The sequence below is a fragment of the Pleurodeles waltl genome, chromosome 6, assembly GCF_031143425.1.
Source record: "Pleurodeles waltl isolate 20211129_DDA chromosome 6, aPleWal1.hap1.20221129, whole genome shotgun sequence".
NCBI lineage: Eukaryota > Metazoa > Chordata > Amphibia > Caudata > Salamandridae > Pleurodeles > Pleurodeles waltl.
In genome coordinates this window covers 1,578,271,281-1,578,297,797 of record NC_090445.1, presented here as the reverse complement: position 1 = coordinate 1,578,297,797, position 26,517 = coordinate 1,578,271,281, and the positions used below count along the sequence as shown (strand labels likewise).

The following is a 26,517-nucleotide window of genomic DNA, read 5'->3' as shown; positions in this document are numbered from 1 at the left end:
TGTCAGAGAATTGTTACATTCTGGGAAAAAAAAAACAGCAAATAGTATTTTACTGTCATCCAGCTTTTCTTTGTAGTCTGAGGTTATGGTGCAGTTCAAGGCACTCAGTACCAAGGAATAGCCAGAAAACTAAAATAGCCTCCGTTTTGAACCAAAGATCTGATGGCATCAAGCAAGTGAGCCCATTCGCCCCAAGCAGGAAAGAGCTCATTTGTTACTTCCACCCAAGCATCTATCCATTTATCTTTTAACTCTTCCCTCCACACACTGATATCCACATACCACCTTTACATTGTCATCTGTTTATTCTTAAAACCGCCATTCAGTCTTTCAGCATTCCTTCCATTTATCTATCAGCTTATGTAGCCACCTTGCACCTTACATTGTCTTCCATTCATTCTTTGAATCCTTATTTAGTCTTTTACCATTCCATCAATCCATTGGCAATTTGATCCATCAACTCACACATCCATCTGTGCATTTATCCATCCTTATATCATGTACCCAGTCTTTGACTTACCCTTCCAATAATAAAGCCTTTCATCCTTCAGTTGATCCTTTTGTTCATTCGTCCAGATTTCCATTTACTTTGCTATCCATTCACCAGCCCATTCACTTAGCCATTCATCCCGCCATGCATCCACCCACATCTATCTATCTTCTCCTCCATCCATACTTCCTATCACCCCTCCTTATTTTCAACTTTGCAGTCCTTTTTTTGGTTTTCTATCAGTCCTCCATTCCTCCTGACCTTAATTATGAGCTTTTCTCTGTCCCTCCCCACTGTAGCTACTGAAGCAGAGGGTGCAGGGAGGGTTCACTATGCCCACGCTCAGTACCACTTTAGTAATGGAAGTCTTCAAAGATACAATAGCTGGAGTGCGTGAGCCTATTTGTGCCATGCAGAGGATGTCAACAGAATCCCTGGCCTGGATCCATGTGCCCTGCTGGCCTCATCACCTACCATTTGGGTAGAAAATAAAGGTGAGAGTCACCCCTTGTTGATATTCTGGCCTGCAAAGTGTCCAACAATTAATTTCTCTCTTTTCCTCGAAGTAGCTGGACTCGCTAGCTGATCATCATGGCTCTTGCCTGTTCCCAGATGCAAAATAACACATTTTTCCCTACAAATAAACTGCAGAGCAGGCAACATAGACATGTGCTGGCTGTTCCAGTCCTTAGACACTTTCCTGATTAGCCCCACACGTCGCAAATCTCCTTGAGTGTATCTGATCACAAGCCTGTCTCCTTTCCTCTCTGAGTTCAGTGCTTTTCCGAGCAGTACGGCTCACCAAGAGGAACACTAGCTTTAATGGCAAAGTTTCTTCTCTGGTGCCTAGTTCAGCCTGTGCGCTTCCAAAATTATTTTGGGCGCTAGGGGAAAGGATGGTGCGCATGTGTGTGCAACCTACTGGGAACACAGATTGACGGTTAGTCACTGATAAGAGAGGAGACCTGATTTCTTGGTAATGATTTAAAAAAATCTTCCACTCTCTGCAGTCATAGGTTGCCTTGTAGTAGTTTCTCTTATAACTATGCTCACTCACCTTCCGGCTGCTCACATTAAAGGCAAATTAGACATTTTGGGCTTATGATAGAGGTACAGTGGGAGGGCTTTTGGATGATGGAAGTTTTTGTATCTGCCACATGATACTGATAACCACCATATTCAAACAACTATGAACTGCATATGCCTATGTTGATAAATATTTTTTTCAGATTATGTGTATATTTCTAATTATGTATAGTTTCTTTAGAAATTATGTATCGCTACTATGTCATAACAATAAAATACACACACACGCTTTAAACCTGTTTGACTAAGTATATTTTACCCATGGTTCTAATTATGTATTGTATGTGCATATGTGTGTGTATTCATGTGTTTGTGTATGTTATATATATGTATGTGTGTATGTATGTATATATGTTGTTTCTGTGCTTGGCATGTTCGTGGTTGAGTAAATTAAGGATATAATCCCAATTAACACTTCTGGATTTCTTTCCTCCACCACCCCTCCATTACTCCAGTCAATCGAACTAACAAACTCTCATATCCGCGGCTCAAATTAACTCATAATAATACTAAAACTGTACTCATTATTCCCCGGTACTAATCCATCACTAATTCTTGTTGGGTTCCAGAGTAGCGTGCTACTCACCGAAAAGCGCTTTGACGCCTCGTCAGGGGTAGTAAGCGCTATATAAATACGATTACAATACAATAAAATACATGGATCCTAGGTGCCTAAGTCCTCAACATCCCTGCACAGACCCCAGGCTGCGCACTCAGAATGGACACACGGCCTCCCTTGCGAGAAAAGAATTGTCCCACGGCCTCACATGCGAGTAAGGAATGGACACGTTGCTTGATTTTCTGATGCACCATCGCCCTTGAGGCTTTATTTGGGATACATACCAGGTACCTTGTGCTAAAACAACACATCCATTGATTTCTATGGATTAAGACTATTTCTATTTTAAAAATTCACATCTTTGCTTGTGTATGTTGGATTTTTGTTGCTTTGGTCTTGTTTAATTTAGATAAATATTGGCTATTTATCTATACTGGTGTGGAGTCCTTTTGTGGTGTTTTCACTGTGTTTCCCTGTGTGTTTTGTACAAATACTTTACACATTTCTTCTGAGATAAGCCTGACTGCTTGTGCTAAGCTACCAAGGAGGTGAGCGGGGGTTATCTGAGCTATGTATCTCCCTTACCATGACTAGAGTTAGGGTTCCTGCTTGGACAGACTGCAAACTGACTGCCAACCAGAGTCCCCATTTCTAACATACAGCTTGGAGTAGTTTGTGTTCTAAGGGCCTTAGTATTGCAGTAGGCCTGCTAGGCCTGAAAATATGTAAGGCACTATACCCTCTAGGGGCAAAATATATGGTTGAACTACATTACTTTTTGCCAATTTATTTTCATCTGGTTATGCCCTCTAAAGGCTATTTATATGGTTACATGAGCATGTTTCTTATTTTTATTTATTTTTATTGTGGTGTCCTCTAGGGGCTGTTCTGAGCATTACAGTGAATGTACTACAATATCTGCTGCACTTGGTTGTCTCATAATGCTTTACAGGGCATTCTTTAACAAAACATTGTTGCTCATAACTTAGCCTGTGGTGGTTCTAGGACAATGAAGCCACTGTGAAAACATTCACCACAAACTGTTCTTTCTGTCTAGATCATCTCTGGGTCTCCACGCTAGGTTAGTGGGAAACCAAAATAATAACCCCTCCCTCCATTCAGTGTCTTTTTAACCTCTCTCATGGCTGAAACTTTTGTTTTGCAGCTGAGAGTAGTTTGTGTTTTAAGGATCTTGCTTTTAATATCATTGCAGCAGGCCTGCAAGCCCTGATAATGCGGAATGCATTATGCCCTCTAGGGCCTAAATACATGGTTACACTGCAATACTTTCAGTCATTTTCTTTTCATGTGGTTATGCTCACTACGGGCTAACTATATGGTAACATGACCATGTTTCTTACAAATGCCATTTTCATTGTGGTGTTCTCTAGGGGTTGCTCTGAGCATTGCAGTCTAATGTCAAATGTTTATTTCTGATAAACTCTTTTTTTTAGTTTATATGATAATTGTATATGTTTTATTAATCTCTCCTTATTGCAGTTATGACCACGATTTAGGCCAATTTATCATTCTTATTACACTATGACTGTCTGAACACACTTGATATGTCTGGGTGACCCTTCTAGTTTATTTTTCTTGTTACTCCTCTGTGGCTGTCTTGTTTTGGGAATTGTGTTAGCCAGCCAGCCAGCAACTCTGATGGTGGCTTGGTGAAAGTGATATTCTACTGGAATTAGCATGGCAAATTTAAATTAGGATGCAAAAACGGACACATTTTCATTTTTGTCTGAAGATAGAAGAAGAATGTAAATGGAAGTGCTTTAGTTATATGCAGGGTCACTGGAATTATGTGGCAGGAAAAGACCAAATTATGAGGCAGGGTTGACCAATTTATGTGGCAAGAAAAGTCCAATTATGGACTTACAGTGCCAATAGCTCTAACTCAAGCAAATGCAAGACCCATTTCATTGCAAATGTTTGTTCTAACGTTACAATGAGAGTTGGCATTAGCTCTCCTAGACCACGGCCCACACTGGTTTGCACTGGATTTCTGGTAGCAAACCATTGCAACCAAATCTCAATTGCGATCAAATCCCAACTTGGGAGAGGTGCCCAGGAGATGCCCCTTCAAAACTGCAATTCAGTATCCAGTCACAGACCCATTTTAGGCATCAGTAAAACTTTACCAACTCCTACAAAAGGTTTTGGTACACAGGAAGAAGCTTTTATTGCAGCCACAAACATTCTTGAACGCAGCATGAAAGCACAAAAAAACATACTAAAGGTTCCTCCCACAAAAGAAATGATAAGGAGGGGTGGTCCTGGAATGCAAATTGATAATTGTGGGCCTGACAGAGTAGCTCGTCCACCAATATCTAAATCAAGCCCTGTGTCAGAGGGACAACAAATCACCTCCAGTAGAACAGATAAGATTTTATACTGCTGAAACTGTGACAGGAGAGAATTTGCGTACACCTGTGACTTGTAAGGCTTATCAAAACAAAGTGAGAGTATTATAAAAATTGAAAACTCTACAAATAAATATGCCCTGAAGAAGGTGGAGTAGACTGGAAGTCTACAGAAACACTGTTGCAACAGTTTTTATGCTTATATGTTGGAAGAGGTTTTTAAGGTTTGTTGTCTGATGCATCGGAAATACAATTCCGTTTCTAATGGATTTTTTAAGATGTTTATGAAAGAGTGATGATGAAAACGTTTTACATTTTTATGAGAACTATCATGAAATGTAATGAGTCAAAAACTTTGAAAATAAATAAAGGATTTACTTTTTTTAAGAAAAGAACAAAAGTGTTGCTTGAACTATACAAATGGTACCCAAGGTGATACATGAAGGTGTAGAAGAACACAAAAGGGATAATGATTGTGCGTGTTTGATACTCACACCCTGTCTCCTTCATTTGTGAGGGCTTACTCTCTGGTTTGTAAACATTGAACTAGCAGTCCTTTTCAGACAACAAGCAGGACCAATTTCAATCCAGACTGGCGGATACCTTAATTAACATTAAAACATATGGTGCCTCTATCTTTTGAGTGAGATTAGTGAGTTGTGCCTGTGGGGTCAGTGTGTTGCCAATGGAGTTATCTGGTACGAAAGTTGAGCAAATGGATGGCAGCCTCCCAAGAAACATTTTAGGTACCCACAAATATTGATTTTACAAATTGAGCACTGCCTATGGATATATGACCGGATGTGTGTACACATGAGAAGGTGTGAGTATGTAAGAAGTGCAAGTGTCCTGAACTCTTCAGTTAGTTCATCGAGTAAATTTGCTACAGGAAAGCTTCCAGGGTGTTGGACTACAATATCAAATTTAAAATATTGACCAATAGATTTATCAAGACTTTAACATCAACTTTAGAAATATCACCGTAGTAGAGTTATTAATAGTATGTCTACACTTACACTGGCAATATTTCAGAAGCAGATATCATGGTAACCATATATCGGCAGATTAATATTTATAGGGTTGATACTGTGAGATACAATCTGTTGCAGCAGTGCAGAATTGAAGGACTCCAGCCCTCTATCCCCAAAGCCCTAGGGGCAAGCAAAGGAAGATGTCCTTTGCTTGCAGGACATCTGCAAGATGTATGATAGGTGCAGGACATCTGCAAGATGGATGATAGGTGCTTCTGGGACTCTAGCGTTAACAAGCGGGACAAGAGGGTTAAGTAATGTTGGAGAAAGCCCAGATTGGAGGACCCACTGCAAATTTTCAGTATTAGGGCTACCAACTTCTGTTTTATTATCCAGGACATGGTCAAACCCCAGACTTCATCCTCAGTAAAGTGGCAGCCATAGGTCAGGCGTGCCTACCCACATTGTGGCCTTTTATAGGACAAATGATAATCAGGCTCACATAATCATTCATATGTCCTGTCTTCCACTTCATTTTTTATTGGGCTCAACTCCAGAGAATGTGGAAAGCCATTCCTGGGTTGAAGCTACAAAGTGCATTGGAACCGGGGTATAAGTATTGTATGATATTTATATACTGTCACAAAGGACTGCATGAGTGAGGTCTGCTAAAGAATTTTCCAAAACAAGTCTGATAGTTAATACTTGTAATATAACAATCCAGATTTCCAGTGGTGATGTAAACAGTTGGATGACAAATGCCTTGAAGCCAGCAAAATGTTTTGCAAATCACAGCTCTATCATGGACTTGTAAGTGAAGAAAAGAGTATGGCACCCAGCCAACAGAGGGTGAGTCAGGTAACAATATTAGCAGATATTTTGGTCTTCAGGACTGGTTAAATCACATGGCGGTGTACCTTATATGAGTTTTGGTATGACTTGAACCACCTAAGCATGCCATGTGCACAAGTGAGGGAGACCTAGGAACACATGTTGTGATCTCTGCTGCAAATCAAGACACAGCATCATATTTGTAAGTTGTGCACCAGTGGAGTCATAGAGCCTATGTGAGTTGGTGTCTCAGAGCAGAAACACCAGGGCTACATCACCACCTGGGGCTGACCTTTGCAGAAGATATTATTCTCCTCACCATTCCCCTTTTTACTCAAGATGCTTATTTCTTATTTTTCTGAATGGTAAAACTTCGTCTAAAATTTGTGCTTTCTCACCTTTAATGTTTTTCACCTAATAATTCCACATCACTGGGCTGGTTTTACCTAATGGAAGGGTGGGTGAATGTCCACAGTGTCTAGAAAAGAAAAGGATTCCAGCATATTCATTGATTTTTTTCTATAGAGATGGCTTCCGACCACAATCTACTTTTGTAGTCACAGTATGCTAGCAGTAACCCCTGCAAGTTCTTTCGAGGCAAGTTGGTGGTTGTAAGACAATTGGGAGAGGCGCCATGTGTGTCAGAGCTGACATTCTGTTGCGGTGGGCTGCAATGGGATGGTCAAAATTATATCGAGAAGTGAGGAGAAGGCCTCTTTGAAGAGAGGTCAAATTTAGCTGTTCTCCGAGAACTGGGCACAGCAGGTTTCATAGCTATTTGCTCATGACCCAAATCCTTTTGCCTTGGTATGTCTTCTGGTTGAATCTCGTTTGTATGATCAACTTTAAAAAAAAATTATTTCAGGTTTTAGTAAGGTATGCAGTGAATTGTCGACTTTCGTAGGTAGGCTGGACCTAGGGCCAAATCTAAGCATTTAGCAGTTGCAAACACTCCAATTTGGTGTTTGTGCCCACTAAAAAATTGAATCTACTAATTCAATTTTGGAAGTTGCTAAATCTTTGCCAACTCCTAAAGCAGGATCATGACCTCATACCAAATTGGTATTTGGCAGGGACAGGTTGTGCCCCTTCTAATTATCAAATCGGTGTGAGATGTATCAATATTTTGCGACCGAAATCCACTTGCAAAACACTGAAAAATTACTGACTCCCAAGTTAGGTGGTAATGAATTTGTGGAAGGAGAGGAGCCCCACTGGGACATCTTCTCCTTTGTGAATTAAAAATAAAACGTTTACTGGGGAGTAGGCAGTGGTCCAGAGGACCACCTGGAACTCACAAACTTACTTTAGAAAAAAAAGTAAACTTCTATTTTTAAACTCCACCCTGTTTTCTTTAAGGAGAATGGCTTGCACTTACAAAAATGTTTACTTCATTAAAAAAATAAAATAATGCAACCGACGTCATTAATATTCATTACATAGGACAGATTACATCTCACTATCATTTGGAATTTTACATACGAACCTATTAGCACATAGACGGGTTCATGAAATTCTTTGATGGCTGCAAAAATACACAATTTGCAACCACTTTAATTTGATACTTATTCTTTCTACGATTTTGAGTTACTGGAGCTCTTTCAGAGCTGGGTAAAAATGGAACATCGTTATCAGATTCAGGCTTGGTTTTCAATTTTTCTGAGTTTTAGATGTCTTACGTAGGTTCTCCAACAAACATTAAATTACAATAGTCCAGTCTTCACAGCACCAGAACTCAGATAATATCAATTAAGCATCTAAACCACTAGAGAGCCTGTTTCTAAACCTAGCTTAAGCGAGTGAGTACCATCCTGACCCACCCGAATTGCTGTCTTTACACCCCCCACACTTTCTTTATCTTTCGTTATTTTAAGGTTGCTCTCCACAGTTTGAAGCCTCGCCTCACTCATCAATGTGTATATACTTTTTTGCCTGGCCACCTCTTCCCACCGCTTGCCAGGCTGCTACCTCCTCCACAACTATTCGCCACGCTGGGGGGACTAGATCTAGCTCTCCTGAATGTCGCCATCAGATCCCTAGCCTCAACGTCAGTCACAGCATCCTGGGCTTTCCTCTGCAACAAGGAATGCAGAGGCAGCTCTCGTGTGCCGCTACTTCCTCCCTTTGCCTGAATAGGAACGTGTGCTGTGGCCCGATGTCCCACGTGGACCCCCTGCATGGCCGCTGCCAGAGATCCACGTTGGCCTCACCAGGAGATGCTGGCCTGATCGTGTTTTCACAATGATACACTCAGCAGGAGGTGCGGCCCTCCGCTTCTGCTTCCACACCATAACCAGGGACTATCGAAGGTAAGAGACTTTCAAGCATTACCCACGCAGAAAGGCAAGGGGGCCCATTGACACATCAACCTGTGAGAGTAACTCTCATTGAGTTCCTACTTTAAAGTGGCATCTTGGCTTACAGTCGAAGGTGGGGAAAGGCAGCAGCGGGGTGACAGCAGGGAAGAAGTGGTTAATCCCATTTGCACTGGCAATACTACATCCTAACAGTGAACAGAGGCAGTCCACATTTTGAACCCTGCTTCCAACCTGTTAATGGTGGACAGGATGGCACAAGCAAACAGATTCCAAGTGTTGGCTGAGATGGGGCTTAACGAAGGAGAGAGTGGTAGAGAGTCAGTAGGGGAAATCAGCCTAGGGACTAGAGGAATGGTATCTACTTCTGTAAGGGAAGATTCTGAACAAGTTACCCCCCAGGGAGACGTAAATGTAGATCTATGCCCCTTGCGGTCAGATTCAGTGGAAGCAATGCTAAAAATATTAGCGACAGAAGTTAGAAGTGGCTTTGCCATGTCTACAGCTAACCAGAGGGACATTGGGGACATGTGTGAGGGCCTGGCAGATAAACGTGACTCACTGGCCTTGAGAGCTCAGGTTCTGGAAGATACTGTGGCAAAGCTGAAAATGGTAGTCACAAATGACAGGGATGAGATAAAGCAATTAAAACTCAAAACATAGGAGCTACACGATAAACTGGAATCACTCAAAAACAGACCAAGAAGGAACAATATAATGGTCCTAAATGTTCCGGAGTTGTTAGAAGGGGCGGACATCAAGAAGTTAATTACAGCTTTACTGAAATCTGCTGACTTGTCAGAAATGTCAGAGCAGGCCCTGGCAAATGATATGCAAGGGATACACAGAGACCCCTATAGGAGACATACCAACAGCAGCACACCTATAAGGATCCTCATAAACGTGCTCTATAAAGGAGCAGATCCTGGCCAAGGCATTGAAACTCAGATCTTTGAAAGGCAGTGGGCTTAGCTTTGAGATCAAGTCAGATTTTTCACGATCCTCTTTGAATAAACAATGGGAGCTGGAGAAATGCATCGATGCATTCCTTGCCACCTCAAAAGTGATGTATAACAATAAGATGCACAATTTGAGGGACTGCAATGAGGCAGACGATCTGATAATAAGGATAAGGGGGAAAACATGTCCCAGGAAAACTAGAGTAGAAAGAATTGGCTAGCAGGAATGCCTGCCTGATATCCCTCTTTTGTTCATCTTTCTGTTTGTTTTTGTTTCGCTCTCAGCATATCCTTAGGATGTTTTTCTTTTAATTTTTGAATCCCTTTTAACAAGCACTCAAGGGGCTTGCATATGCCATGAGGAAGCAGGGGAGGGTTCTCTGCAGAGGGGTGGGAGGTATGGGGGGGCATGGGGAACACAAGGTGGAGGTGCACATCAGGGAGTGAGCATAAGAGGAAAAAGACAAAAAAACATGAGAAACGTTTCCTCGGAAATCTCTTCATTAACCTTTTTAAAGATGCAGGCTGGTCTACGGAAGGACAGCCATGTGCAGTCCCCAATACTGAGAGGATGGTAGGGATAGTCCAAATCCTTTCATGGAATATTAATAGGCTTAGGACAGTTAGGAGCAGGGAAAGACTGTTATAATATCTTAAGGACTCAGCGTGTCTAACTATAATCTTACAAGAGACTCACCTCAGAAGGATAGAATGCCATGAGCTGTTGGTAAGCAAACTAAAGTATAAGTGGTATGCACGGACCAGAGCTGTACCATGAAAGAGATGGCTATTCCAGTTAAACAACAATTGGATGCAACCATAGTAGAAGCCAAAGTAGACGAATCGGGTAGATGGGTTATCATCAGCTTGCAGTTGTATGGTAAAAAATATAGTCTGGTGGGATACTACGGGCATAATGTGGAAGAAATTGAGTCCCTTAATGTGGTTTTTCAGAATCTACTGTCTTTTTCTGCTTCAGTCATTATAGCAGGGGATTTCAACATAGTCATGGACTACTCCTTATTTAAGTTGGTTAGTAGTAAAGCTAACACACATTCTAACATGCAGGCATACCTAAGAAATATGATAAGACGATTAGGTTTGTGTGACTTATGGAGGATAGGATCTGGAAAGGACAGAGGCTATACTTTCTATGATAAGAAATATGGTGTAAAGAAATGGCTCCCTGTTGCAGTTACCCCCCACTTTTTGCCTGATACTGATGCTGACTTGACTGAGAAGAGTGCTGGGACCCTGCTAACCAGGCCCCAGCACCAGTGTTCCTTCACCTAAAATGTACCATTGTATCCACAATTGGCACACCCTGGCATTCAGATAAGTCCCTTGTAACTGGTACTTCTAGTACCAAGGGCCCTGATGCCAAGGAAGGTCTCTAAGGGCTGCAGCATGTCTTATGCCACCCTAGAGACCCCTCACTCAGCACAGACACAATGCTTACAAGCCTGTGGGTGCTAGTGAGAACAAAATGAGTAAGTCGACATGGCACTCCCCTCAGGGTGCCATGCCAGCCTCTCACTGCCTATGCAGTATAGGTAAGACACCCCTCTAGCAGGCCTTACAGCCCTAAGGCAGGGTGCACTATACCATAGGTGAGGGTACCAGTGCATGAGCATGGTACCCCTACAGTGTCTAAACAAAACCTTAGACATTGTAAGTGCAAGGTAGCCATAAGAGTATATGGTCTGGGAGTTTGTCAAACACGAACTCCACAGCACCATAATGGCTACACTGAAAACTGGGAAGTTTGGTATCAAACTTCTCAGCACAATAAATGCACACTGATGCCAGTGTACATTTTATTGTAAAATACACCACAGAGGGCACCTTAGAGGTGCCCCCTGAAACTTAACCGACTGTCTGTGTAGGCTGACTAGTTCCAGCAGCCTGCCACACCAGAGACATGTTGCTGGCCCCATGGGGAGAGTGCCTTTGTCACTCTGAGGCCAGTAACAAAGCCTGCACTGGGTGGAGATGCTAACACCTCCCCCAGGCAGGAGCTGTGACACCTGGCGGTGAGCCTCAAAGGCTCACCCCTTTGTCACAGCCCAGCAGGGCACTCCAGCTTAGTGGAGTTGCCCGCCCCCTCCGGCCACGGCCCCCACTTTTGGCGGCAAGGCTGGAGGGAACAAAGAAAGCAACAAGGAGGAGTCACTGGCCAGTCAGGACAGCCCCTAAGGTGTCCTGAGCTGAGGTGACTCTGACTTTTAGAAATCCTCCATCTTGCAGATGGAGGATTCCCCCAATAGGGTTAGGATTGTGACCCCCTCCCCTTGGGAGGAGGCACAAAGAGGGTGTACCCACCCTCAGGGCTAGTAGCCAATGGCTACTAACCCCCCAGACCTAAACACGCCCTTAAATTTAGTATTTAAGGGCTACCCTGAACCCTAGAAAATTAGATTCCTGCAACTACAAGAAGAAGGACTGCCTAGCTGAAAACCCCTGCAGAGGAAGACCAGAAGACGACTACTGCCTTGGCTCCAGAAACTCACCGGCCTGTCTCCTGCCTTCCAAAGATCCTGCTCCAGCGACGCCTTCCAAAGGGACCAGCGACCTCGACATCCTCTGAGGACTGCCCCTGCTTCGAAAAGACAAGAAACTCCCGAGGACAGCGGACCTGCTCCAAGAAAGGCTGCAACTTTGTTTCCAGCAGCCTTGAAAGAACCCTGCAAGCTCCCCGCAAGAAGCGTGAGACTTGCAACACTGCACCCGGCGACCCCGACTCGGCTGGTGGAGATCCAACACCTCAGGAGGGACCCCAGGACTACTCTGATACTGTGAGTACCAAAACCTGTCCCCCCTGAGCCCCCACAGCGCCGCCTGCAGAGGGAATCCCGAGGCTTCCCCTGACCGCGACTCTTTGAATCCAAAGTCCCGACGCCTGGGAGAGACCCTGCACCCGCAGCCCCCAGGACCTGAAGGACCGGACTTTCACTGGAGAAGTGACCCCCAGGAGTCCCTCTCCCTTGCCCAAGTGGAGGTTTCCCCGAGGAACCCCCCCCTTGCCTGCCTGCAGCGCTGAAGAGATCCCGAGATCTCTCATAGACTAACATTGCGAACCCGACGCCTGTTTCTACACTGCACCCGGCCGCCCCTGCGCCGCTGAGGGTGAAATATCTGTGTGGGCTTGTGTCCCCCCCGGTGCCCTACAAAACCCCTCTGGTCTGCCCTCCGAAGACGCGGGTACTTACCTGCAAGCAGACCGGAACCGGGGCACCCCCTTCTCTCCATTCTAGCCTATGTGTTTTGGGCACCACTTTGAACTCTGCACCTGACCGGCCCTGAGCTGCTGGTGTGGTGACTTTGGGGTTGCTCTGAACCCCCAACGGTGGGCTACCTTGGACCAAGAACTGAACCCTGTAAGTGTCTTACTTACCTGGTAAAATTAACAAAAACTTACCTCCCCCAGGAACTGTGAAAATTGCACTAAGTGTCCACTTTTAAAACAGCTATTTGTCAATAACTTGAAAAGTATACATGCAATTTTGATGATTTGAAGTTCCTAAAGTACTTACCTGCAATACCTTTCGAATGAGATATTACATGTAGAATTTGAACCTGTGGTTCTTAAAATAAACTAAGAAAAGATATTTTTATATATAAAAACCTATTGGCTGGATTTGTCTCTGAGTGTGTGTACCTCATTTATTGTCTATGTGTATGTACAACAAATGCTTAACACTACTCCTTGGATAAGCCTACTGCTCGACCACACTACCACAAAATAGAGCATTAGTATTATCTCTTTTTGCCACTATCTTACCTCTAAGGGGAACCCTTGGACTCTGTGCATACTATTCCTTACTTTGAAATAGTGCATACAGAGCCAACTTCCTACATATGGTCATTCCTCCAGTATAAGATTTTATATCAGTAAGTCATTGCATATGTGAGGACATTATGAGGGTAAGCGCATAACTGCCCATCTCTCTGACCATGCAATAGTCACTTTAGAAATAAAACTACCCACCAGGCAAGAACCAAAGAGATAGACTCTCGACGGGTCCCTGCTATTAGATCAGGAGGTTATTAAGGACCCAAAAAAAGCAACGGATGAGTTCCTAAGTTTAAATCTTAGTTCAGCACCTCTTTGCATAGTATGGGAGACCTTTAAAGCATATATGAGGGAGATGTTAATTGGGATTGCAGCCCCAAAACATAGGGGGCACAAGGGGGAGGTCAAGAGCTTAAAAAAGGAACTATGTCAACTTGAGAACCAGGCCCTAGACCAACATCCAACGGGGGATAAAGAGACACGATAGAAAGAGGTGTTGGTGAAGAAAGAGAAACTAGCAGCTATATTGGAAGCACAATGTAAGGCAAGATGAGAGGCATATAAGCTAGCTCCTTTTGAGTAAGAGAAAGGCACTGGGAAGCTGTTAACTTCGAAAATTATAATGGACCAAGCTAGAAATGTAGTACAGGTAATAAGGGAGGAGGCAAAAGGGCTAATTCCTCCAATGCCCAAGATATCTAGAAGCCGTTTCTCAAATTCTTTACAGATTTATACACAGAAGACTTGCAAGTTTAAGAGCAGGAGGTAGGGGAGTGTCTGTGGGACGATGTGCTTAATAAATTGTTGGAAGAACAGAAGGAACATTTAGACCAAGAGGTAGGGCAACAAGAGGTTAGACAGGTGGTCAATTTAGGCAAGAGGGGAAAGACAGCTGGCCCAAACGGCCTTCCTAACAATCTTTGTAAGGCTTTAGGTGAGACAATAATTCCCTTTATGACTAGGCTGTGCCATGAGATATTAGTAAACGGGGCATCACTCCCAATGTCTTGGGACTGGGCTGGAGTCTTTAATCCTGAATCCAGGGAAGTGTCCCACGTTATGTTAATCACACACACCCATATCTCCCCTGAACTTAGTCTACACGCTCTTCACCAACAGCCTAGCTAGGAGGGTAGGCCAGGTAGCAGGAACTTTGGTGCATGAAGACCAGAAGGCCTTCAAGAGGGGTAGCTATCTCCATGAGCTAACTCATGAGTTGATATGTGCGACTGACCTGGCTTCTGTGGTCAGATCCCCTCTGGGGGTTTTATGCTTGATGCCACCAAGGCATTCCACAGGGTAAACTCAGCCTGCTTGAACATAGTTAGTGCTAGAACTTAACAACATAGGTGAGAACTTCTGGAATGTGATCCAGCAGATTTATTTTTTTCCCTAGACCCAGGTTCTTATAAATGGCAGATTAATATCTGAATTTAAAATCATGAGAGGGACTAGGCAGGAGTGCACCTTCTCCCCACTGCTTTTTAATTTTTATATTGAACCACTGGCAAGGAAGCTGAGGGGACAACGGAAACTAATACCTTTTAAGTTGAATGCTTGGAAAAAAAAGATCTTGCTGTATGCGGATAAACTGATTATATATACAGCAGATTTACAATCCAGGTTACCAGGAGTTGAGCAAACAGTAAGGGACTTTGGCTAGGTATCGGTATATGCCGTGAACTCCATAAAGACCGAGATTATGGTTTGGGCTATAGCTGGGGGACATAAAGATGCTAAGAGCGTGTTGAAATATCTTGGGATTAGAATCACACAGAATATAGCAAGATTGGCGGAACTGAACTTTAAAAGCATGATGAAGGAGATGCAGTGCCTTTTGTCGAGTTGGTCTCATTTACCTTTGACCAAATTTGGCTGGGCAAACGTGAAACAGATGTCCTTTTTGCTAAATTTGCCTTTCTTTTCTATTACTTTATTCCTAAAAAAAAAATGGTTGGGGACATTGCAGGATATTATAAATGTGTTTATTTGGGTGTCCAAAGGCCTATGTATTTCCTGGAGGAAGCTCCAAAGAAGGCGGGAAAAGGGAGAGGTTGCACTGCCATATTTCCAGGTGTATGCCTGGAACTTCCAGCTGAAGAATTGTAGATGTCTGCTTAGGGAAACGGTGCCATGGGGGAGCCCATTTTAAGCTATGCTGAAGGATGAGAGAAGTGGAGAATCTCACTTCCTGTACAAGTTTGGAGATGTGATAAAAGTAGGGGTGAAGGTGTAATCAATGGCTTATGCCTGGTCACAAACAAGGAAAGTGATAAAGGTGCCATACTATAGCAGATATGCAGATATAGCAGATATGCCCCAGTTTGGAACTTTGCAGGTACCCGCAAATTTTTAAACTGGATATCACTCTTAATAAGACAGAGCTGCAGTTTTGGGGGCAGATACTGAGGGATGGGGAGTTAATCCCGGTGAAAGAGCGTCAAGAAGCATCTCAGGTCGAAATCACAGTTCTCAAGTTGTCTCATTTAAAAAGCTGGGCCCATGGTGTAGTGAGGTTGCACCGAGTGTACCTTCAGCTCACTTGCATGGCAGACTAACATGATGGCAATAAAAAAAACAGTTTTGAGCATCAGCAGTAGCAATGAATAGCTGAGTGAGCATCAACCCAAAGGGTGTGCAAATTAGAAACATCAGAACAAAATTTAAGTTCAGTTGTGGCCTGATGAAAGACTACCGGAGAAAGATGAGTCAAACCTTTGATAACACACATCAAAACCAAATAGAGAGGCTTGGCCAGGTAAGCACAGAAAGGCTGAAAGAGTCAATATAAAATGCTTACCCTTGGCTGGGCTAATGAAATAACAAAGAGGAACATAACTGAAAGTTTGCCCTGCAAAGGGTTGGCATGTCAAGCACCACACAAGGCAATACATTTCTCTCAGTGTCCCCCTATAGATGGACTTTTCAAAGGGTGTCTGGCTGCAAGAACGACATTTAACACCTCTGCTGGTAAGTCATACACATGTAACTACAGCAACTCCATCTCAATGCATGGAGTTATAGGTTGTGAAGACTCTGAAGTGATTTTACTCTATCTACATAAGACCTGGAAATTTAATTGGACATATTTGGTTTCTACAGGACATTTGGTGCTTTACGTCAGTCCTGCTTATGCTTTTTACTCGCATGTTGCTGAGATAGTAGGTCCTCCTGGAGTGGTAGCCAGATTAGAGGGGCAAATGCTGAGGAGCTCCGGGTAGTATAAATTCCTTTCCCAGTATTGCCAATCAAGATAACTTGAGACGTGGCAGTCCTGATTTTCCTCAAAAGTCAAGGCAGGAGAGATAGAGGTGAAAATGTATACAGGAACCCTTTGTCTCAACACAGACAGAAAGTGTCTCCTAGTCAGTGGCACAAAATATTTGCCACAAAATATTTGATACTGCGTGCTCTCAAAGGTGGCAAACTAATCTAGCAAGGGGGCACACCAGTGACCAAAGATGCCCTGCACCACCTTGGGATGGTCCACCACCCAACTTCCTCTCAGCTCAGTCTACTATAGCATTCAAGGACTCTGTCAGATGCCTGAGAGCAAGGAAGATGATTCTGATAGTCCAGTCATCATCAGAGTCAAAGGGCTTGTTGGCACAGGATCCAGGATTCAACTCTGTCCTGTTTGCTACAGTTACATATAGCAGGTGTGTTGTATATGAGGACCAGCACCAGCCTCCACTTGATTGATGGAAGGAAGGATTGCAGGGTCCTAAAGATCGCCCAAAGCTAAGTCTTACATGCAGGACTAGTATATAACATTAGGGGGGTTATTACAACTTTGGAGGAGGTGTTAATCCGTCCCAAAAGTGACGGTAAAGTGACGGATATACCACCAGATGTATTACGAGTCCATTATATCCTATGGAAATCGTAATACGGCTGGTGGTATTTCCGTCACTTTACCGTCACTTTTGGGACGTATTAACACCTCCTCCAAAGTTGTAATAACCCCCTAGGTGTCCAGAAAGTCCAGGGACACCATACAGTCACCTAGGCCAAGAGACACAGTGAGCATTTGTAACTTTCCTTTCCTCAGATAGGCATTCAATTGCTGGAAGCTCAGTATAGGCCTACAAACTCCTTCATTATTTGGTACGAGGAAGTAGCATGAGTAGAACCTTTTTCATCTCTCAGAATCTGGCACCCACTTAATGACACTTCTTTGGCCAGGAAAAGGGTGACTTCTTGCATTCAAATTCTGGAGTGAATCTCTGAAAATCAGTCCTGAGTATGGGGAAGATGGGTCAGGAAGGAAATAAAAGGCAGGGGATAGCTGCTTTGAATGATTTGCAAGACTCATTTACAGACATGAAAGAAATGTGATATTGTGCGTCCTACCAAGTGTGTATGTACCTGTGATAGAAAACTAAAATCGTTTGAAAGCCACTGAAGCATGGGAGGAGAAGTTAAGGGATTGCTGCTGCTGCAAACTTCCTAGGTCACCTCTACATCTTCTGTCCAAATGTGCTGGGTCTGCTGCCGTGCTACAGTTTGGGATGACTGGTGTTGGCTGTCAGTGTGTACCATGAAATGGCCCCTAAACTTTCTGTGCTGATGGTGAAATTGTTTAACTGGAGACAAGAGCCCCCAAATATAGTGCTGTGGCATGGCTGTCCTCAAATCATTTGATTGCTGAGTCAGCCTTCTCTCCAAACAATCTGGGCCCATCAAACTATATGTCCACAAGGGACGCTTAAATGTCCCATCAAAACCCAGTTGATCTCATGCAGGTGTGTCTTTCTAAGCACAACAATAGTGCCAATAGCTCTGCCTACACAGTCTGTGGTATCCAAGCTGGCATGCAGGAAATACTCACAGTGACCATTGTGTATTGTTTGGGTCCATGGGGTCCAGAGGTCCCCCAGGACAGACAGCAAGATCTTGCTTGTCTCTGTCCCATAAAACCAAGAGTGTACTTGTCCAAAAGGCATATTATGTTTTCAGATCGGAGTGCAAAACTGTCAGAGGAAAACATTTATTTCCAAAAGCATCACTAGGTTTCAACTCTTTATCTAGAGGATTGGTTGGAAAAGCATACACAGTAACTTTACATGTTGATGACTTAACTACCCAGATCTAGGGTGAAGGACGATTCAGAAAATTCAGTCACCAGTGACTCAACTATATCGCTTAACTACAGGTCGACTGACTTGAGTGCCCAAATGTGACCTACCCCAAGGCACCATTGAAATATCAGTAAAGGCCTCATTGAACAGAAATAAAGGTACAGATGCAGCTGACCATGGCTGGACAATTTCAGTTAATAAACTTGCTTTGGTTTCAATAGTAGGAAACTGTAGGTCTAGGACTTCAGCTGCCATTTGTACCGCTACTGTGATAGAGGCACTTTCTTCCATTGGTGGCCACGGTGGTGAGCCTACCTCCATCTCAAGGGATGTGTCTAAACTACTGGCAGTTCGTTAGTCTAAGTTAGAGCCATCATCTGTGTAGTGAGAAGGCAGTAAATATACTGTCTTTTCATAGTAATCAGTATTTTGAGGCCTATTGGGGATGTCCTGAACTGCAGCAAAATCGGATTGAGAGAGAGCTTCTAGCATGCAATAGTACTGGTACCACAGCAACGACCAAGGGGTGGATCTGGTAGCATAATGACTAATTGCACCTTTATTTCATAGCATGGCATAGCCCTGGCATGAGATGAGGTTGTCTCAGGGTGAAAGCAAGCATCTGAATCAACCTGGGACTAGTGCCTGCAAAAGCATAGCAGGCGTCGGCATAAATGGGACTTGCATGTACCTAGATGCAGATATGAAAGTCTGGACAGGTGTTGGTATGGGCCTGTTGGCAGAAGTCCATGAGGCCTAAAGGCATGCAAGAGGGAGACAGAAGCACTTGATTAATTTGCAGATATTTCTTTGAAAGCCGCTATTTGCTATGGATTTGGCCACAGCCTGGCGAATCAGGGCAATACCTGTTCCTGTTGTGGAGCCAAGTTGGAATCAGATGACACAGGAGAAGGAAAATCTTTAGCTCGACAATGGTGTGCCTTCTTGAGAGACTGAGTGCTGGGATGGGGTTGAGTCCCACTTAGCTTTTTTTCACAAATGCATGTCTTCGATTTATCAGAGGACCTCAAATGTGAACAGGGCTTCTTGCAGGAATGGCTTTGAAAGTTCTACTGCTCAGGACACCATTACTTAGATCAGGAGTAGGACTTGTGTTTCAACTGTGACCTCTTCTTATTTTCAGCAACTTAAAGCTCCACCTACCATTCCTGCATCACATTCAAGTACACAGGGGTGCATTTATCACCCAACCTAAGACTTGTGGATAGAGCCCAAGCACCAGAAACCCATACCATGTGGTCCATGACCAGCATTTGCTTGCTGCAGTCTTGGCACGGTTTGAAACCTGTTGTCTTTGGAGGGGCCATTTTTCTAAGTACACCGTCGAAGTGCAAAAACTTTAGATATGTATGAAGACTGAAAAATATGGGAGTGGAACTTCGGATCTGCATCCAAAAGTGCAGACAGAAAGGAACTGGTGTCAGTGCACAGGGGGTATGATGCTTCTCTCCATCACTACATGAGCAATATGAAGTCACTGCAGAGGTATATGGCACCACCGAATGGCGTACGGGGAAAACTGCAGAGGAGTCTTCAGAGCCAGTCTCGCACCTCAAAACATTCTAAAGTTGATGAATCTTCTGTTAGAAGCATTCATCAATTGATGGTTTTATATTAATATGAGTATCACAATACTGCACATACAAAGCTCTAATCATAGAGAAAGAAGGATTCTGTTTGCAGAAATCTAGCTCTCTGACACTACACAATCATCATTCCATTTGAACTCCAATCCATTCAAATAAATAATGTTAATGTACCTGGTACAGCAGAAGATGCATTCATCATAGTTAACTTTCCAGGAACGTCTTCCTCATCATCATCACTGATCTTTGTCCCTGCAGGCATGACATTACGTTGGTAGTAGCCTGGATTGGTGATGTTGCCGGTAGGGTTATACTGTGCTACCACAATGAACATTCCTTTTCCACTACTTGCCATTCCTACTCCAACCTCCTTGGAGCTACGCCAAACCATCTGCGTAAAATGACCTTCAAAGCCAATACAAGACATTAATCACTAAATAGAGATAAAAAGAAGAAGCACAGTATATGAAAGGAGAGCGATTTTATATTCAGTGGTGACATTCAACAAATTCAACAGAATTTTGCAGCTCGGAAGAGAGGAGAAACATGCTGTATTTTCAAGTTGTCCCCCATTTAGATGTGTGTAGTTCAAAATAGGGAAAATACTACAGCCAGTAAATATGGCACCTTTATGTATCAGTACTTACACAGGTATGTAGTATCTCGTCAAATAAATAAGATCACCTTTAATGAAGTCTAGAGTCGGGTAAATAGTATTTCCTATGAATTAAAAGATATATTGTAAACTAAAATTGAGTGAAATCAAGTAATGTTGAACAAATCATCGAGAAGATAAAGAGCTCTTCCGGTTGGTCATATTTGTATCATACAATTTTAATTTGCAATCTGAATACATTTAAAATTATTATTAAGAACTATCGGTCACCTGAAAAATAGAGATACATAAAGAACATGATGTAAAATATGTGTGTGTGTGTGTGTGTGTGTGTGTGTATATGTACATATACACACACACACCACAAGAGAGGAAAAAGAGATGCATTTTGTCCAATTGCAGGTCACTAGTGCTAGGAAGAATGAGTTTCTATTGTGGGATGCCATCTTCCAGATGCATGGTTTTGACATATGTCCCACTGGGGTGATTCAGGGCCTGATTTAGAGTTTGGTGGAGGGGTAATCGCTCCATCACAAGCATGACGGATATCTTATCTGCTGTATTACAATTCCATTATTGTCTATGGAACTTGTAATAGTGTGGATGAGATGTCTGTTACATTAGTGACAGAGTAACCTCTCCGCCAAACACTAAGGGCCTGATTACAACTTTGGAGGACGGTGTTAAACCGTCCCAAAAGTGGTGCATATACCACCTACCGTATTACGAGTCCATTATATCCTATGGAACTCGTAATACGGTAGGTGGTATATCCGCCACTTTTGGGACGGTTTAACACCGTCCTCCAAAGTTGTAATCAGGCCCTAAATCTGGCCTTCCGTTTTGGATCTCAATGAGTGCAGAATCATACCTTGTTTTTTTTAATGTTGACAGTATTGCTTGCACTGTGGGAGAAGCTGTTTCAGTCTTTAGAAATCACGCCATACTGAAGGTTTTTCCACGGCAAGCATGGTGGCTGAGCTTACCTGTATCTGGTTGGTGTCCACCTTCAGAGAAGTCATAGTTCTTTTCTTCCTTGTACCAGGCATCTGCCACTTCTTGACCTGAAAGGGGCCCGGAGAAATAAAGCACGCTTTCATAAATGGTTTGAAAAATGTCTATATTGGTTATGTGAAGACTTTGTTGACTGCAATCCAATGAAGATTTCAGACGTAGCGAGGAACATCAAACTTGCAAATGCTGTGAATCAATGTTGGCTCAAGGCTTTAAGCTAAAATTACCACTCAAAGATAAGATAATGATACCAAGATCATAGTTTGCTTCCACCCTTTGTTAATTCATTAGTTGATAACTTATCATTTTTGTGAACCTTAACTCCCAATTGAAGGCCATACTCTCTCCTGAATCAACAAACATCATTTTGAGATTCTGCTTCAAAATAAGTCCTGCTTAAAAAATGGTTAACAAAGTACCTGGACTTATGTAGGAAACCCTTCCCTTGAAGGATGTTAAAATGAAGTGGGATTGCTTTGGTTTTCATCAAAATAAGGGGAATCAACCACTTTGTCCCGTGCTTCAACCGGTGGATGTTTCAATCTGTGCACTATTGTCACCATTTGTAAGTTGTAGGAATAAAGGGTGCACACTCCTCCACCAAACTTATGCCTCCTTTCCTAACTTTGCATGTGATTTAGAAGTGGGTGGGACTGAAAAGTGTGCCAATTCCCACAAAGTGACATTTCGTTTCCACATACTTGGGTATTTGAGTTCTGCCATGTAAGAAACCGGCAACATTACTACAAGAGTGGGGGTAGAAGTCCCCTTCTGTTCTGCCCTGTACCCCTTAGAACAGAGGCTCACACATGGGCTATCATGTATGAGTAGTGGGTTGTAGAGGGTACTCTGGCATTCCCCGCAGCAGGGGATGAGTGTCAGGTACCCTCAGTACTTGAGTAATTGTATGTATTAGCCTTTGAGAGTGTACACGCTCCTTAGCCATGGGAGTATCTGAGGGATTCCCCAATACAGCATATTTATCGGGTGCACACCATGAGGTTGGCCAATAGAGTTAGCTATAGCCTTCTGCCATGGCAACTTCAGACCATTAGACTGGTATGCTTGCAGAGTCATTCCAGACCCTGGGTGCACCCCCTATGTGAATATTTATGGAGTGAAGCCCCACTCCAAGATTCCACTAGGTGGCCCTACCAGACACATGGATTGTTTTTCTAGATTTCATACGTCTGTCCAGTAAGTGGAAGAAAATTATGAGAGTTTGTCAACCAAAATATCTCCAGCACCATAATTATTCATTTCTAAGGGTTTGTTGATGTCTGTCATTAAGGGAAAGAGTTTTGACGGGGTGATTTGTATGCCACTAGCCTAAATTAACAGATTGTAAACTGTCTTTTCTTTAAGAAGTTATGTCAGAATCCAAGGTCTCATTTGCTAAACCAATCTCTGCAGGGTAATGCTGCACAGAATGCTGCAGAATGGTAATTATAAAGTACATCACGTGCTGAAGGGGTTAAATCTGTACAGGATAGTAAAATCGAACTACCCAAGCATGGTAGTAGCCACTTCAGTATTGCCCCTGAAAGAAGAGTCACTGCCACCTGTGAAGAGACAGTGATGCCACGATAGTTAGATAACTTATACAATAACAATATCCCTATTGCTGAGTTGGAGGACTCGCCAAACCAATCCTATTGTGGTCATTAGAAAGCAAGTCCTGACCATCTCAGATGGTAGGAAAACTATCTGGAATTTCATAGAAGAAAGGGACAACATTAAGGTACTATCCTTGGTAACTAGGGTTTCCTACTCTTTCTATACGATCTGAAAGGCACATCCAACATGGCTCTGTCCAAAAAGCACCTCAGGACCTTCAACTTCCAGCTTTTCAAATGTTAACAACCATGCCTCTCCCGAGTACACCCTTACACGTGCCCTCAAACCTTGCACTGTCTACACCCAAGCCTTCTACATAATTTCACCTTTTGTGATATATCATGAAAATCCAGCAACCTATGGCATGCAAACTATATAAAAGAAATTGATGAGTTTGCTTTTAAGTCAGGATGAACCTCAAGCATGATACTGTGTGAACTCATTTAGTTGTGCACATTTACCATATAGTCAGTCCTTCCAGTGGAACATGGGTGTAGACCTCTAGGCTAAATCATGGTAAACCTTGCAATCACTCACCGTTGAGTGTGGTTGATGGTCCCCCAGTTTTGGCCCAGACGTTCTCGCCATAAGCAGTGTCACTGTGTTTCAGAGTCTTCAAGGCAAGCAGATGCTCAGCCCATTTCTGAGCATCTTGGCTAATGCTTGGACTTAACTTCAGTGGCTTTGCCCCATGCCGTAGTCGATAGGCATTGGTGGCATTCAGGAAATCAGACACAAAATCATCATAACCTGGAAAACAAAAACCATAAGCACTGATATGTCATAAGGGCTTTAGCAACTGATACGTAAATGATGAGAAAAACTCTTGGGTAGTCAAATGTTATACTATACAAGCAATGTCTTGAATGTGGCCCACGGACATCAGAGTCTTCTAAGCATCAACTGCAAACTTGTAAAACTTATGAATGAAAAGCTGGCCCAACTCCACCTTTCCATTAAACTACACTGACCTGGCTCTCAAAATATTTAGTCAGCAAGTGATTATTTATATAAGTCAAAATGTGAGTAAAACAAGGTCGGACTCTACAAGAAGGCTTCTTGAATCGAATTAATGTTTTTACTGCATATTGCCCTCCCAAGACTCACACCTAAACAGGCACATGTGCCAGAGGCTCTGTTGAATGCCCCAGAGAGTTGTGATGCATATTACACTTACCCACAACCCTTGGATCATAGACCAGTCGGTGTCTGTTGCAAGCAAGACAGAGGAGGGTTCAAGAATGTGTGCTGCAAATGAGGGAAGAGTATGGAGAGAGGAAGAGGACAGCAACAGTTATTAATGAATGAGAGGAAAGGCCTAGGTGGAAGAATAGAGCCAGCGGTAGGGGAATGGGGGGAAGGGTGACTCCTAGAAGATGTTAGTGGTGGAAAATGAAAGAGTGAAAGAATGACCAGAAGGGACTACGAATAAAGTTTTATCTGGATTGGAAAGTGAGAACAGACATAGAGGAAACCTCACAATTGGAACACGGCATGCCACCTCTGTAGAGGGGCCAACAACTGATAGGTCATGGTTTCTAGATTCCCCTATCAGATACAAGTGAAGGTTTGATGTACAGAAAAGCAGTTTGTGAAGCCAGCTAAAAGGGACAGCTGACAATGAGGAGGCAGTGTGAAAAGCTTGGACTGTTGACCACTGCATGTGCAGCTGACACACAAAGGCATTATGAGTAGTTGGCACTGGTGGGCGGTGTGTGGGGGAAATATTTGCGTAGTGAGTGAGTTGTTGGCAGTGCTTGTCAGTGTGAGAACTGATGGACAATTTGAAGGGGCAACACAGGTGGCTACTTATGAAAGGAGACACTGGTGGGCAATGTGAGAAGTTGTGTATTGGTGGCAGTGTCAATAACTGGCAATAGTGGGCAGCCTGGGGAACGGACACTGGTCAAAACTGTGAGTAGTTTGTGCTAGTGGGTCGTGTAGGGAGCTTTCGATGGTGGCACTGTGAGAAGCTGGCAATTATGGGCAACTTTGATGGGCAGTTTGACTGAGGATCTGGCACTGACGGCATTATGAGTTTGGACTAGATGTAGAAGGTAGCACTGGTGGGCATATGAGAAGCTGGCACTGCTGAGCTCTTTTGAAGCTGGCACCAAACAACCTAAAATCGTATTGCACACAGACAATTAACTGCAGAACATCCAGGCTGCATCAAGATGATGACAGGCGGTTCGCGGAGGTAATGATCACCCGACAAACAGAAGGTTCCACATTGCAAAGTTTTATTCTTAATTTAAAGGGAAAGCATCAACAAGTGGAATCTTCTGGCTTCGACAGGGTGAAAAACCATCGTGAACATTCACTTCACTGCACCTGGTCAATAAAAAGGCCTTTATGAGCATGTGTGTAATTAATTAAAATGATTAGCCTTTTTAACATTTAAACTGACAAAATCACAAACAAAGTTGAAATGCTTTCTAGGCCACTCAGTTCAGCACGATTTCATAAATTAAACTCATTACAATTAATTTCAGAACTCAAACACACTTCATAAATCCGAGAATTCCATAACAAGTAGAGGAAAAAAAAAAGTTATAAAAGGAGAACAGACAAAGCCATTTTTTGGCTGGATAAGCCAGTCTTTCTAGTGCTTGGAAATCTGACCAGCTGTTATTCAGGGCAGTTTCTCAATGTCGGGGGACATTCTGGAACAGACTGATCTACACTGCTTACATATCACTCAGGGTTTAACTACCTAAGAACCCTCCCATGCTCATAGAAACCTCTGAAATTTTTGGTAGTTTATGATTTTTGTATTGGTTTGGGTGAACGTATATGTGTTTTTTACTTACTAACATTTTATTTTGACGAGTGCCCTTTTGAGGCATGCCTTTCTAAGAGTGGAGTCTACCTGGTCGTTTGCAGCTGAACTCTGAGGTGATTAAGCTGGATGCAACTGCAAGGGAGAGTGGCTGGCAGGACATTATTTCACAGGCAGTGTTCAACACTTGCATCACAATTTTTTGCAAGAGGCCTCAAAAGTCAGTGATCTGAGGTCTGCAGGGACGATTTATTAAGGTACTGTTGATAGAAAACATATGTTTTAGACATGGAGGTTATTTAGGGGTCGTCCGGTGTTGCAACTGCGACCCCTGTCTTGCCCTTTGCGATCCCTGGGACTGCCTTTGCGACCACTGGCAATTTTTATCACACTAAAAGTGAATAATAATTAGCTATCACTATTAGTG

The 26,517-nt window shown here is 43.1% G+C and overlaps 1 protein-coding gene across 3 annotated transcripts in view; it reads right to left on the bottom strand.

The window, feature by feature from the left end:
* Positions 1-26,517, bottom strand: part of LOC138301163 (uncharacterized) — a 377,689-nt gene that overhangs the window by 57,384 nt on the left and 293,788 nt on the right. For all 3 annotated transcript variants that reach the window (XM_069241353.1, XM_069241354.1, XM_069241355.1), the window contains exons 12-14: positions 23,846-24,058; positions 21,664-21,741; positions 20,236-20,466 (exon numbers count right to left, since the gene is read on the bottom strand). In XM_069241353.1, coding sequence (XP_069097454.1) covers positions 20,236-20,466; positions 21,664-21,741; positions 23,846-24,058 — 522 coding nt within the window. The remainder of the gene's footprint in view (positions 1-20,235; positions 20,467-21,663; positions 21,742-23,845; positions 24,059-26,517) is intronic.